This window comes from Panicum hallii, chromosome 4 (assembly GCF_002211085.1).
Source record: "Panicum hallii strain FIL2 chromosome 4, PHallii_v3.1, whole genome shotgun sequence".
NCBI classification, from domain to species: Eukaryota; Viridiplantae; Streptophyta; class Magnoliopsida; order Poales; family Poaceae; genus Panicum; species Panicum hallii.
In genome coordinates, this window is record NC_038045.1 from 46244593 (window position 1) to 46259817 (window position 15225).

General features: G+C 39.9%; 2 protein-coding genes across 5 annotated transcripts in view; both read right to left on the reverse strand.

The window, feature by feature from the left end:
* Nucleotides 1-2541, reverse strand: part of LOC112888863 — a 33288-nt gene extending 30747 nt beyond the window's left edge. For both annotated transcript variants that reach the window (XM_025955228.1, XM_025955226.1), the window contains exons 1-3: nt 2401-2541; nt 835-2310; nt 480-738 (exon numbers count right to left, since the gene is read on the reverse strand). In XM_025955228.1, coding sequence (XP_025811013.1) covers nt 480-738; nt 835-993 — 418 coding nt within the window. In that variant the 5' untranslated portion in view covers nt 994-2310; nt 2401-2541. The remainder of the gene's footprint in view (nt 1-479; nt 739-834; nt 2311-2400) is intronic.
* The window catches only part of LOC112888862 (probable serine/threonine-protein kinase SIS8), a 47966-nt gene that overhangs the window by 30879 nt on the left and 1862 nt on the right, over nt 1-15225 (reverse strand). For 2 of the 3 annotated variants that reach the window (XR_003227951.1, XM_025955224.1), the window contains exons 3-13: nt 14842-14945; nt 13339-14675; nt 13089-13129; nt 10647-10715; nt 8705-8805; nt 7460-7538; nt 7273-7371; nt 7118-7186; nt 6201-6250; nt 5949-6125; nt 5434-5558 (exon numbers count right to left, since the gene is read on the reverse strand). Coding sequence is in view for 2 of the 3 variants with exons in the window: in XM_025955224.1 (XP_025811009.1) it covers nt 5444-5558; nt 5949-6125; nt 6201-6250; nt 7118-7186; nt 7273-7371; nt 7460-7538; nt 8705-8805; nt 10647-10715; nt 13089-13129; nt 13339-14675; nt 14842-14945 (2241 nt within the window). In the remaining variant the exon portion in view is untranslated. Of the gene's footprint in view, nt 1-4784; nt 5326-5433; nt 5559-5948; nt 6126-6200; nt 6251-7117; nt 7187-7272; nt 7372-7459; nt 7539-8704; nt 8806-10646; nt 10716-13088; nt 13130-13338; nt 14676-14841; nt 14946-15225 lie in introns of those variants that run through there. The other variant, XM_025955225.1, reaches the window with a different exon arrangement.

Sequence of the window (15225 nt, forward strand, 5' to 3'; positions counted from 1 at the left end):
GAAGGTATCAGCCAACAAATGAATCCATTACTGTGGTGAGCAAGTAAAAGAATGTGAAAGAACTACAACAGTATGTCTGTTTGCTTTTCATTCATCAACCAAGATCGGCATCATATATTATATTGTTCTGCGTAGCATTTCATAGAATGTATTATCAAGTTAGATTAGTACATCAGAGCTAATATTATCTGCATTGGCTTCTCAAAAGAAAATTGAAAAATCAAGAAGGACAGATGCCTTATTAATTTGTATGAGGTACATAGTCTTCAGAGTTAACAATTGAACATTTACTTCTGATAGATATCAATTCAGTACAAGCAGATAATCAAAATCACATAAAGAACTTTGATACTGATTTATTGATGTTTATTTGCATCACAATACACAACAGTTGTAATGTTTGCACCAGGTTTAACTTGAAATGTGTGTGCCCTAATAAATATCAGTGATGGAGCAAGTCTCATTTTGAGTAGTCATACCTGAAATATACTTATCAAGACTTCCATTGGTCATGTATTCAAAGCAAAGCAACCTTTTAGGCATATCCACAAAAACATTTATTCCATTATATGTTGTGTATTTGTGCTGTGTTTCGCAACAATATCCCACAAACCTTACTATATTTTTATGTCTAACTTTCATTAAATTGTCAACCTCATTTTTAAATTCTCTTTCGTGGCACAACGATATTGACAGAAGATTCTTCACAGCAACCATTTTTCCATTTGGTAACACTCCCTGTTTTAAAAGCTCTTATTAAAATGGACACAGGTATTCCGGTAAACTTCTATTAAACATGTTTGAAATGACATAAAGGGAATTATTTAGTTTTACCTTATATACCACACCGAAACCGCCTCTACCAAGTTCTTGATCACCAGAAAAATTATTTGTGATATCTCTCAAATATTGTAATGGTATGATACATGGTTCTTCATTTGGATCTTGCAATACAGTCTCCAAGTTAACATGTACACTAAATACATCATCCATCTTGGCGCTTACTTATGATGGCACCAATGCTAGTACAACGTCCTTTTACAAGGGAAAAATAAAGGAAATTACAAAAGTTCTGAATACAGGATTCCTGTAAGACACAATATTTGATATGGCATTTTTGGAAAGGTACTCCCTAAGCTCACACCTGATGTTCTGGAATCATGAAAATTCTCAATCTTCAAGAGTCTGACCATGAATAAGTTTGACCATGAATATGTTTAAGACTCCCTATGAAGAGCTACATGGAAGCTATATTAAAAATTTGGTTGTGCTTTCATAACATGACATTTTGTTGCTATGCATTGACAATAAAGTTATAAGAGCATATCCAACAATAGAGTCAGCTACTAGCTATATATTATATTATATTATATATACATATATACGGTAATACTATTCTACACCTTAGGTGTAGCATGTATTCTATACCTAGCAGTCAAATTAGTGACCGAACTGATCAAAAATTACTGAACCAAGTTGCCGAATTACTAAATCATGTTCAATGTTCAGTTTTAGTAATCGCGCGCAGTAGTTATTACTGAAAATTTGTTCAGTAATTAGTTGGGTGTAGCTACAACTAAGATGTAGAATAGCATGTGTGTGTGTGTAAAAGATTTGTCCAAATATAATATATAGATAGCATAATACGCAGATAATCCTCCAATGGATTCAACGAGGATCCACATATAATAGGGTGAATAGAAGCATGCATGCATCTTGAAAAGCGCTATAGACATTCTTTCTACTATTCATTAACTTTAGAATCCATATGGCCCTAAATCTTATGTGGGTTTCCTTAAAGCTAGCTGGCATGGATTGTTGGAGACACCCTAACAATAGTGGCCTAAGTTACCTTTTGGATCTTTTAAAGAAAAAAATTACCTTTTGAATATCACAAATAGTCAATACAGTCATAGAAAAAGCAAGCTACTTCCTCCGATCAGAATATAAGTCATCTAAGTTTGTACTAAGTCAAATTTTTTTAATTCTTATTAGCAATATCTAAAATTTTATATAGATTGACAATACAGGAATGGTATACTATATTCATTATGGAAAACACTTTCATCAGGCACTGAACGCTTCCTAGGCTGCGACCAGAATTGTCCAAAATTAAAACCTTGATATCCCTATTCAAACTTAGCACGCATGGATCTGAAATATAAGTTTGTATGGATTAATTTGGTGCTCCAATCAGAAAGCTTTGAAAGGTGGGGAAGAAACGAACAAGTTAATTTTGGACCTTGCAGAGTAGTAAACTTACAGATCAGTGCATGAGAACACGAACCGCTGCTGCAATCTCCAAAACTTCTACACGAGAAGAACCCGGAGGAAAAGATTATAACTAACCTGGAGAAGAATTAGGTCCTCATTCAGAGTTAGCTTAGAGAGATGCTTCACCTGGAAAGCAAGGGTTGGCTAGCCTGCATCAAAACCATCAAGGTGACCCTGCGTTGAGGGCTTGAAGTAAGCAAGGGTTGGTGAAGCAAGGCTTGGCAGCCAAGCAGAGAGGAGCAGGTTAGGTAGCAGACCTGAGATGACATTTTATTCTCAATACACCAGCAAAAAAAAGCATGAGATGGCGTTGATTCCTGGAAATGACGCTCGCGCGTTTTGCACATTCGTGAACCTTTACTGGTACCTTTCCTTTTTTTATTTCCACTTGCCAAGCTTTTCCTTTATTTAAACATTCCGCGTGCTAAGCTGTTCCCCACTATCCTTATCCATTCCTCTCGAATTTTTTTTTCAAAATAATATTATTTTTATATAAAATCATAAAAGTTGCAATTCCAGTAGTCTGTTGGTTAATGTTCAGCCGATATCCGAGCTATCAATTTTGGGCCAGCTGATAGGTCTATGCACGGCCCAAAATTTCCTTAGTTTTTAGTTACGTTTCTATTTTCCAGCACTATGCATGTAGAGAAAACATTTAACCATTTTTGAAATTGAATTAAACCAGTTATACAGAACTAACTGATGACCGTATATGCAAAATGGAACATAAACATGTTAAATAGTATGTTTGTAAAGTTTGACAAATTTAGAAATACATTTGCTATTTCTTTTAGAATATTGAATGAGGGTAAACAATCTATTTGTAGATGTTAATTCTGCGGGTGACCGGAGGTTCGGAGACGCAGAGGTGTTGAGCTGATTCACGTTGTAGGTTTCACGCCCGCGTCATTCTCTCCTCCCCTCCTCATCCAACAGCCAGCCTTTTCCTTTCCTTTTCTCCGTTCCCTTTCCTCTTCTGCAAGAGGAGGCGCGCGGGGGGAGCGGTGGGGTTGCGTATGGCCCCCGACGAGACCGGCGCCGTGACAATGGAACGCGGCCGCTACCTCAATTTTTTTCTCCTTTTCTTTTATTTTATATTTTTTTCTAAAAGTTGTTCATAAAACTTATGCTGTTTCATGAAATTGTTGTTCAGATTTTTTTTGTTTGATATTTTTTTATTGTGATTTTTTGTTTCAACCTCTTCAAAAGTTTTTCTCTGAAATTTGTTTCCCAAATTTCTCAATAAAAGTTACATTTTCTTTAAATTGAATGCTCGGTGCTTTTCCTTTTGTCTTTATCAATCTTTTATGCACCCTACTTAGTTTCTCAATTCTGTTTTGCCTACTGTTTCATGCAGGGATCCAAGGTTGCGGCCATCATTTTCAGAGATCATGGCTGCTTTGAGACCATTATTGAAAAACATGCCTGCTAACCAACCTACCAGAAAGCGGACACAGCAAACAGATGATTAAGAATATGGTGGTTAGTATCAGCTGACGACACAAACCGAAAAGAGAGGGCATTGGTCTGTCTTGCCTTCCCGGCTTCAAGCAACTGACCACCTGTAACTATTACCATTTTTTTTGTACAGTACGCCAGATGAATATCTGATGAAAAATAGGCGAATTTTTTTTGCCCCTTTGCCCTCAAAATACAGCATTAGGTTCTCCATTGAAGCCAGCAGAGTCTGTCCATCTGCTGAAACCTGACCCAAATAACACAGTTCAATCAAACAAAAAGAAAAGAAAGGGGAAACGGAGTTGGTGAAGGTTGCTGCATAATATTGTCGCAGGCACAATGGTGTACTGGAGCCAGAAGTTGACATGCCAGGTAAACCAGGTCCATCGTCTTCTGTTCAGCCGGGCATTACTTTTGTTGGCTAGCTACTGACGGCCTGGCCACCTTGCCATCTTATCAGTTCGTAGGCAGTTCTCTATTGGTCGATACCAACATGTCAGTCCTAGCAAGAGCGATAGCGTTGTCGCGTGACAGACTACTACAATTCCAAAATTTATAAAACACCATATTTTTTATAAAAAAAATTCAAAGTAATATTATTTTAGAAAAAAATTTCATTCCTCTCACCTCTCGGTCCCTCCCCTCATCATCTCATGGAGCGGCCAAACGCAGCTCCTCTATTTTAGGACCTCCATTTCAAATTATAGGTTAATTTCTATTTTTTTAATGTATAATTTTTATTATTCGTTACACATAGCATACGTTTAGACCCATAATCAATATGCGTATCTAAAAATTAAATTAAAACGATCAATAATTTAGAAATGAGGGAGCAGAACGTTGCCACAATTTATCGAGCAGCATCGGCATGCGAACGCTACAGCTCAACATTGGATGTAAATTTTAGAAACTATTTGCGCGCGTCACCGCAGTGGTGCATGCTGTTAATATTCAGCACACATCTCATGTACAGTAGAAGCGTGCGGTTTCACCTATTGGTCTACCCTCAATAGGGCGCAAAGAATGATGACTTCACGTAAAATAACAGCGAATAAAAGAGGCAAGAAGAGAGGCTCGACATTTTCCCCCGGTAAAGAATGATGGTTTTAATTACAAACAACAGATTTTCTTTGGTAATCTAATTGTCAATTACATCAAATTTGCTGGGACGTGATATACACATGGGCGATGGGCCTGGAAGCGAGATTCTTCAATGTTGAAGCTAAGGGCGAAATGACCTTTCGGTCGAAGAACATTACAAATTGATGGATGGGGCCTTAAAGATGAATACTCCATTAGGTCGAGGACTAACAAAAGTAATGCCCGGCTGAACAGAAGACGATGGACCTGGTTTACCTGGCATGTCAACTTCTGGCTCCAGTACACCATTGTGCCTGCGACAATATTATGCAGCAACCTTCACCAACTCCGTTTCCCCTTTCTTTTCTTTTTGTTTGATTGAACTGTGTTATTTGGGTCAGGTTTCAGCAGATGGACAGACTCTGCTGGCTTCAATGGAGAACCTAATGCTGTATTTTGAGGGCAAAGGGGCAAAAAATTCGCCTATTTTTCATCAGATATGCATTTGGCGTACTGTACAAAAAAATGGTAATAGTTACAGGTGGTCAGTTGCTTGAAGCCGGGAAGGCAAGACAGACCAATGCCCTCTCTTTTTGGTTTGTGTCGTCAGCTGATACTAACCACCATATTCTTAATCATCTGTTTGCTGTGTCCGCTTTCTGGTAGGTTGGTTAGCAGGCGTGTTTTTCAATAATGGTCTCAAAGCAGCCATGATCTCTGAAAATGATGGCCGCAACCTTGGATCCCTGCATGAAACAGTACACAAAACAGAATTGAGAAACTAAGTAGGGTGCATAAAAGATTGATAAAGACAAAAGGAAAAGCACCGAGCATTCAATTTAAAGAAAATGTAACTGAGTGTTCAGAATACTTGCTTTTTCAGTATATCCAAAATATTATGTTTTATCTCTCTTCACACAGTTAATTTTTTTCAAAGGATATACTCCAACGATGCATAAATTGAATGTCTGCTTTTACTTTCACAATTTCATGATAGTATTTATGTGACAGAAAAATTATCAATTTACATTGCAACTGTTTAAGTAAATAACAACACATCTAAGGCCTCAACAAATTTTGTAACACTTTATAAATATTAAAGTTCCATTGCAGCCCAGGAGTTAAAGCATACTAACGTCTGCCAGCATCTCTTGATTATCTCTGCTACAGCAGGATCCACACTGCCTGGAATATCAAGTCGTCGGTGCTGAAAACCAACAGCTCCAACAACCTGCATGGGATTCATACCTTCCCATGGCTGTAGTAATGTACAAAGTTCCCATAATATGACCCCATAGCTGAAAACGTCACACCTGAAAACAAATGCACAATGCATTCATCAATCACAAAACCATTTCGAATCAAAGAGAGGGACATGTAAAACCTACTTCTCATCTGATGGTTCATTTCGAAGTACTTCTGGTGCCATCCACTCCGCCTGCATTTGATATAGCGCAGACAGTTAGCAGCTTCAGTATTTAGCCTAAAGCAGCTTGCGAGTTTTTGATTAAGAAAATCTATTCAAAGTGCAAAAGCTTATAAAAGACTGCTGATATGACATCATCAAAGTACCAAATTCTAACACAGATACAAGGAGAAAAATCAGGAAGCTTAGAAAAGACTGCTAATTTGACATCACCAAAGTTCCAAATTCTAACAGATACAAGGGAAAAAGAAAACAGAACTGGCTAAATACTGTAAATGATTCAGAATCTAATGATCCTCTCCAATCCATCTCATCCTCACGCACACGCATGACATGAAAGAAATTATAGTTTGCAAACAACAGCAATCAAAATACAAATCACATGTTCAAGTTTACGTTGATATCAAGATAAAGTGAATTATGAGTTTTAAACAAGCTCCTGGAGCTGGCCTGCACGATTACAGACCCCACTAGCTACACAACTTAATATTTCAGCAAAAATTTTCAGAACCTAACAATCCTCTCCAATCCATCAAACCATCAGAGAGTAAATTTTAGCATAATCAATAGCCAGACCAGACATGCAAGTTTATACTCATCTCAACATAAAATGAATTATGAGTTTCAAATAGTAGGCATCTAGCTCTGACAAACATATCAATCCTAATGCTAAAAATAAAAGTCAATAGCGAGCATTTCAATCATTTTCCTACTATTGGGAGGTATCCTATATAGATTCACACAGCATGCAACAGAAATGAGTTTTACAAATGAGCAGAACTAAAAGGCAAGCCAAATATAAACTTGGTGTTTTCAAGAACAAGTTTCTTATTATAAGAAATGGAAAATGTTTGATTTAATATAATTAAGCAAGCTTACTGTTCCGGCTGTGGATCTTGAGGAGAGGAAGGTATTATGCTTTATACGTGATAAACCAAAATCACAAACCTAAACACAAGACAAGTAATAATTGTTATATATCTAGAAATGTCCAAGACCCAAAGTGTACCACTGTTAAAGGACCTGTTTATTACCTTCACAACCCAATTTTTGTCAACAAGTAGATTTGGAGACTTCAAATCTCGGTGAACTATGACAGGGGTGCAATTGTGTAAATAATTCATGCCACGGGCCTGTGGCAGACAACAACCAAGTATTAGAAAAGACAGAGCGAAGTTCTCAATATGAATGAGACAAAAACAAAAGGTAACTTCGGCATACCACATCAAGTGCCATCCTTAGACGCCTTCTTTCATCCAACTGGTTATTGGGCCGATGGATCAACCGAAATAAGCTACCTCTGCATTGTCAGGACTACAGTTAGCAATTGTATATTTATGCAAGTCAACTTGTACAGAAACCACAAAGATAATACATAATAACTGACCGCCCTGATAGCCTATACCTGAATAATGCTTTAAATACTATGCATATGCAGCTACAAACGACAAGATCTTGTACTCTCATTAAGGTCCTGCAATGTGTTTATATTGTAAACTATTCTTATACATCTGGGGGGAGGGGGGAGGCTTTATATATATGGTCATGTATGATTTGTACAAGAGTACAAATACAATTCTACACATATCTCTAGTACTATGCGCATAACCTCCCATTTTCTTAGAAGCATTTTAGTGCACTATTCCAAAACTCTACAATAATCAGTGCTTTTGTATAAATATGCAGAGAAAATTCAAGGCAAGCGAGAGGCTGAGATTAAATGATACTTTCCCCACTAATACTTTCTAGGAAGAGTACTTTGGCCATTTCAAAAAGACTGTCATTTGACAAAGCTGGACCAGCAGGAATACAAAAGGCAATCCATCAACAGTTCCATATTTTATACGAGAGGGATTAGCTTTGTCAAGGGGAAAAAAAATCAATGGTGATGAATCAATAAACTACCAAGTAAAGGTAACAAAGAACCAGAACGGGAGAAAGAGGAGGACTGGATAGAGGAGCAGAAGGATGGCGGAAGCAAAGGGTGTAGATTTTTGCCTGAGTATTGTAGATTGAGTACTCCAGTTCGAGGATTTGATCATTTTACAATCCACCCCCCCGCCCCCAACACACACACACACAAGTAATAACAGGGTAACTTTGCGATTTGTGAAATCTTATCACATTTTTTGCTCTGACAATTTCAATAATTTAACCACAAAATTTTTAGATTCTTTTAGAGGACTTGATGATTTCACACACACCCCACAAGTAATAACAGAGTAACTTTAAGATTTGTGACATTACATTTTTTTTACTCTGGAATATTCATTAGTTTAACCACAAAAGTATCTGTACAAGACACTATACATGTTACATCCATTAAGTTCCTTTATTTATAGAACACATTCTTCAAAAAAGGGGGATCAAACATTATTTAACAAAGATTGGCACTGTCATTATAATCCACGAAGTAGTTGAAGATTCAAAAACTAAAATAAAATATCAACAAGGAAGAAAAGGTACCTTGGAAGAAATTCAGTCACGATGGATAGATGAGGTACACGAGTGACAGCCCCCATGAAAAGAACAACATTAGGATGACGCAATCTTCTCATTATTCCCACCTAAACAGAAACAAATAGTGTACTAAATAACATGAGAAATTTTGGCGGTTGAAAATTATCATTATAATGTAGACGTGCCGACAGATAATTCGATGCCATACCATGCAGTTGGTGTAGGACGAACCAACACTAACTTCTTTTGTGAGGAAAATACTTTTGAACTTTAATGTATTACCAAAATCATTAAAAAAGATTGTGTTCAAGCCAGCTAACTGTAATTTGTTGGATTTTGTTAGTCTCCATGGTCTACTTCGGAACTGTGCAGATCAACAGTGCTTGGTTTATTATCATGCTTGTCACTTTCATGTCATACTCATACCATGCCGAGTGCCAAACAAGCACTAACTTATACTGTGACCTAGATGTGTTTGAAGTACCACTACTGTTCTTTTTTGAGCTGTTTTACAGTTACCTCAAATGAACACAACCTTCATTCCTTTTCATGAAATGGTCTAGATTAATTAAGATTTGCATCTACTTCACCTGCTAAAATGCAGGAGTAGCATCTGTTAAGGGCTTATGTGGTACGTTGGTGTAAGTACTAGGATATGCAGCTGAGTAATTTTTCAATGCTGGCCCTTCCCTAATTTCCGCTGGCAATTCCTTAATATTCTCCTGGTCCTAACAATAGAAAGCTTAGCCAGGTAACAATTATGGAACACCATTCACTAGTCAAGGTAACCGACCATCGTCCACATCGATCCCATTCCCGTGTCAGACCATATAGATTGGCCGCAGAGAACAAATATGCTGCTGCATGTGGACTGACAACAGTTGCAGTAACCAGCCTGTACTTGAACATAAATCGCAGCACAGCTAGAGCCAACGCCGTCAAGAAGCATGCAGTGAAGCATGTTGCAGCAATGCTGGTCCATAGGATCTGCAGACAGGTTTGGCAAGGTGGCAGTGTTGGCTACATGTGCGCAGCTACAAGGAACAATGCAACAATCCACGTGACAACCTCCACAATAAGTCTTCTTATATTAGATTAGAAAAAAAGTCTAGATGCCACATAACATATCAACAGTTAAATTCAATTTCTACTGCCGACTCTACAGGAGTAGTATGCGCCGTAGAATCTCTCTTTTTTTACTTGTCGTTTAGAAAATCAACATGGCCTTGAATAAATTTGTTTAGCATTATTCTTTACAATTATTTATCAGTAAAAACTACTAAGGATATAATCATATAATAGTTTTTAATGTCTAGTTCACTCATTTCATTTTCATGTGCCAAATGTTAGATTTTGTTTTTGAGATTTGCTGCATGCATTCTAAAAAGAGATTAATTCAGGTGAGAGAGCACAAAATTAAAACAAGAAAAAGAATTGTGCTGTGTTCAAGTCAGCTAATTGTATTCATTAATTTTTCATGGTCTACTTCAAAACTGGGCAGATCAACACATCATGGTTTATTACGACACCATCTTGTATTGAATAGGTAAGACATGCCAATACAAAATTTAACCATTTTCTTTAAGTTAATCATGCTGACCGTTAAAAATGTCCCAACACTAAATATTAGGTTGCCTGTTCTAACCGATACATACACTGTGTCATTTTTAAGCTCGCATAGGACTAATAATAAAATGTTGCTATTGGGATTTGGGATTATTAGTCAAACACAACACAACAATTGCAAAAGGTAACCTTAGCCAAATGGAAGGTATAAGTTCTGCATATCTATATAACTATCTGACAAGCTCAAGATTATTGGTTCAACTGTCAGATGTTCTCAGGATTATTGGTTAATTAAGATTAAGAAAATAAATCATTTCATTATAAAGCTAACACTATTCCATTTTGTAGCCTTCAGATATTTAAAATGCGAAAATCCATATACCTCAGTTCTAAATTCTTCAAGAGCATCACTTGAAATATCTTGTTGCAAGAATTTCTTGACCGCGACTTCCTACACAGAGGGGCAAATTGCTATGATGCAATAGAAGCAGCACAAAGATGGAAATGGTAGACAGTTTTTACTAATCATGCAGAGTGAAAAAAAAATGAGCTCTGTATAAGTTAAATCAAATCAATCATTTGTAGGTTAGCTGCTTCAATTTTAACATTCTTCACCTTCAAGTCCAAGCATCTACAGTTCAGGCAGGAACACATAATAATAATAATAATAATATAGTTGTGATAACTATTATAATATGTCAGAAACCTTTTTTAGGGAGAATGAAATGCCTAAGGCTAAGAAATTGTTTAAATATACCTTGATGACTACTAGATTGACATTGACTTAAAAGTGGATCTCATGTCGATATATAGAAATGAGTAAAATGCACCCCAAGGTCCCTAAACTTGTACGCTGTGTCAGTTAGGTCCCTAAACTTTCAAAATGCATATTTGGGTCCCTAAACCATTTAAAGGGGTTCATCCCGGGTCCCAAGCACGCCGGCCTTTTTTTTTAGTATCGACGTGGCATGCCACGTGGTCGCCATGCTGGCAAACATTTATAAAAATCACCCTGCAGAGTGTTCTCTACTCCTATTTACTCTTCTATCTCTCCCTCTGAATGGCAACTCAAGGGCGAGCTGCCCAAGGCCAGGCCATAGCCGGTGGTGGCTTGGCCGGCCGTGGGCTGCTGGCGTTGGGCTGGACGGTGGTGGCGCCGTGGCCAGCACTCATAGGCGCAGGGCCGCACGGAGGTGGCCTGCAACGGGTGGAGCGGTGGCAGCGAGTTGGCCGCGGCGGCGCGAGGGGCAGCCGAGAAAAGGGTCGGGGAGGCGAGGGCGGCGCCATGTTGTTCACTGTGGGCTTGTCTTGGGTGGAGGAAGGCCGGAGGAGGTTTGTCGGCGTGCGGCTCGGAGCTCCGGCGGACTTCAATGGCGACCGGCTGGGTGGAGACGATTCCGGCCGGAAAACGGCAGGAATGGGTGGGGAAAGTGGCAGGGAAGTTGGAGGAGGAGGTGGGGGAGGCTATCGCGGAGAGAATCGAGGAGGGAAGGGGTGTGGCCAGCGTATTGCGGCCGGCGGCGGAGGCAACTCAGCTCGGCCGAGCTGGAAGAAGAGAGAAAGGGGAAGAATGAGGGGAATGGTGCCGAGGAAAAGGGAGCGCTGGCCTGAGGCGCCCGCAGCCCCACGTGTTGCTGGCGCACCTGCCCGTGGTCATCCGGTCCTCCACAAGCAGGCAAGCCTCATGCCACTTGTGGAACTCGACCCGTCCGTGGCGTGCTTCGTGACGCACGGCGGGTGGAACTCGACCCTAGAGGGCGTGGCTTGCGGCGTGCCGCTGGTCGTGGCGCCGCAGTACTCAGACCCTGGCTCGTCGCGGAACAAACGGGCGCCATCGTCCACGCGCGAGGTGGACGTCACCGTGGAGGCCGCGGAGCTGGCGCGGTGCGTGGCGGGTGTGACATCAAGGGCGGTTGCGTCCTGTGGAGGTAGGAGGCGAGGGCGGCCATGGCCGGGGGGGAGGGGGCTCGAACTGGAGCCTGACGGAGTTCCTGAGGCAACTAGCAGATCACGCGTAGCTCGCTCCGTTTCCAGCGAAAAATGAACGATAATTGAGTGTGATTTGGTCGAGAAATCGATTGCTAGTTTTAAAAATGGGAATAAAACTCCATTGAAGGAGATCGACACGGATGGCTCCAATCCAAAATGGCGCAGGCCGGAGAGAGAGAGAGAGATTGGAGAAGAAGAGAGAGGGGGAAGGAGGGAGAGAGAGAGGATGCGGAATGTGGAGGACTCTTTTGCATATCGATGCCATGGTGGCATGCCACGTCGGCACTGGGAGCACGCGTGGCGTGTTTGGGACCTGAGATGGACCCCTTTAAACGGTTTAGGGACCCAAATATGCATTTTGAGAGTTTAGGGACCCAACTGGCAGTCTGGCACAGTAGTACAAGTTTGGGGACATGTGTGCACTTTACTTTATAGAAATAATACCCCCTCGGGTATTCAAGGTTAGTACTATATCGTTGTGGTACTTAATTGCTCAAATACAAAATTCAAGACATGATTTATTGCAGCCATGTGCCTAGCTGTAACTTGTAACAAGATTTAGCAAACAATGTGCCTAGCTGTAACTTGTAACAAGATGTAGCGCTACCTCAGTTAGGTGGCGTTCAGTGGCCCTATAAAAAGGAGTGCAGGACTTCCTATGCAGTTGCAACAAAGAATGGAAACTGTTCTAAATTTTGCCAAGGTGAAATAGCGGGGATTATTCGAACATAATCTTTCTTCATCACATTAGATCTCATTCTACCATAAGTTTAGGCTTATTATTCCAACCTGATCTCATTCTAATTTAGTGAGACAAGGCAGATGAAGAACTTACTGTTCCATGCCATTCACCTCTGTATACTTCTCCAAAAGATCCTGGAGATTAAAGAAGCAAGTCAGAACAGCATTGAAAATACAAGGCGGTGTGATTTCACGTTTCAAAGTATATTTTATATTATTTTCAGTTAAGAAAAGCCGTGACTTAGGAATGGCAATCTTTAGCCAGTAACATTGCAAATAAATTGATAGTTATACAAACTGAGCAATGAAGAAATTGAATTTGAAAAAAATCAAGAGAATTGTACCCAGCCCAACACGTTCTCCAAGAGTAAGATCTTCCCATTGGATTTCAAATTCTGCAACATCATCCAGAGCAATTTCAGATCTTGCACTCTCTGTCCCAGTTGACCTATCAGAAACTCGCTCAGCTTCCTGAGGTGCTTGAACCGAATCCTTTTCATGCTCGACGGCATTATCCAGCTGATCGTTTTCCAACAAGTCATGTTTACCTTTTTGGATTGATTTGGTTGATGAACTTGGCAAGCAAAGCAATTGACAACCAGGATCAAGATATTCATATTGCTTGTTAACAGCAGCAGTAGTAGCGACAACTGCAGCAGCAGTGGCTGCAGCTGCAACTGGCACATCTAGTTTGATATCGCTGTTAGATTTAGCTGCAGCAACGACCATTGAAGACGCGACCACGGCAGCTGTTGCAACAGCAGCAGCTGTAACAGGCATTTGCTTTATAAGTTGTAATGGATTTTCCTGGGGAGGTGCAGATGGTTCAGACAGAGGTACAGAGGGAGCAGCATTATCCCGGGAATCAAATGGATGGTAAACACCCAATCCCTGGACAGGCTTAAGGTCAAGAGGCGTCCGATAAGGAACAATCTTGAGCTCATGTCCAGGATGATGTGGCATTGGAGGACCATGGCCACCAGAACAGTCGTGTGCTGTGGATTCAAGCTCATTCATTGTCCTTATCATTTCATCTTTCGTTTGAAATACAGATGTGTCGTAAACAATCAGGTCTTTTGGTTGTTCCTTTGATTCTTCTGAAAACAAGTCAGGTGGTGGCACAACTCCACTTTCAAGTAATACAGCATGGATCTTTTCTGCCAACTGGGGGTTCTCCTTTGCAGCACTAATCATATACTCTGAGACATCTTTCACTTTCTTCCTCCGTACAGCTGGAGTACTGCCCATCTCAGAAGATGGAGGCGAACTTGATGACGAATTATTTGATGTGATCGACTTATCTTTGCTTTTTGAAGTCATGATATGATCTGCACTAGATTCATGAATAATAGGCACATTTTCACTTGCATATGTGGAAATTGATAGTTCCTCAAATGAACTTGATACCCCAGACCCAGATACGTCATTATCAGTCTGGGCATTTGTTGCTCCATATGGACCAGAATGCCCAGCATTTCTAGGTGTGAATCCTTTTTCAAGCGATTCATTTTCAAATGAACCGTGAATGGAACTTGAAGCTTCACTGAAAGAATAAACCAACTGAGTGTCGCTGTCATGTTGATCATCAACGAATAAACTGTCTTCCACTTCTCTACCCAGGTCGGCACCATCTGATGGAATCAGAGTACCAGGATCTACCATGAGATCGACAATGCATTCCCTGTAAACATGTTGTGCGTTACCGATGGTAATGTATTAACTTAATGCAATACCCATTACTAACATAAGGGGCTGAAATCAGAAATCTGGACAAACCGATCATAATCCCTAATATCCAAGTACTAAAAGAATAACTTCTACCATCAAGGGATTGGTAAGCACAGTACCTTCCATCATTAAATTTCACAATGTTCAAAGCTCCATCATCTGATCCAGTGTACTGCCTTCCTTTAACTAGTCGACAAGGAACAGCAAGGCTGTCTGCCAACACCTAGATGCAAGTATGCAGAGAATAGGCATCAAAATACTGAAAGACCAGAAACAAATAAGTTTGCAAGCATCAACACAAGTTGAACCGTTATGTCAGGAGTTCAGCTGGGTACATTACAAAAATGAAGTCAGGTTTTGTGCTACTAACTAAACAAGGATAACAAGAAAATGATCATGTCAAATTTTGTATTGAACAGAAGATATTGCATTTCAAAATGATTGCCATCCACGATTGCATCTCTACTGCTTATTGTTTATGACAGATTTCATAATACCAAAAG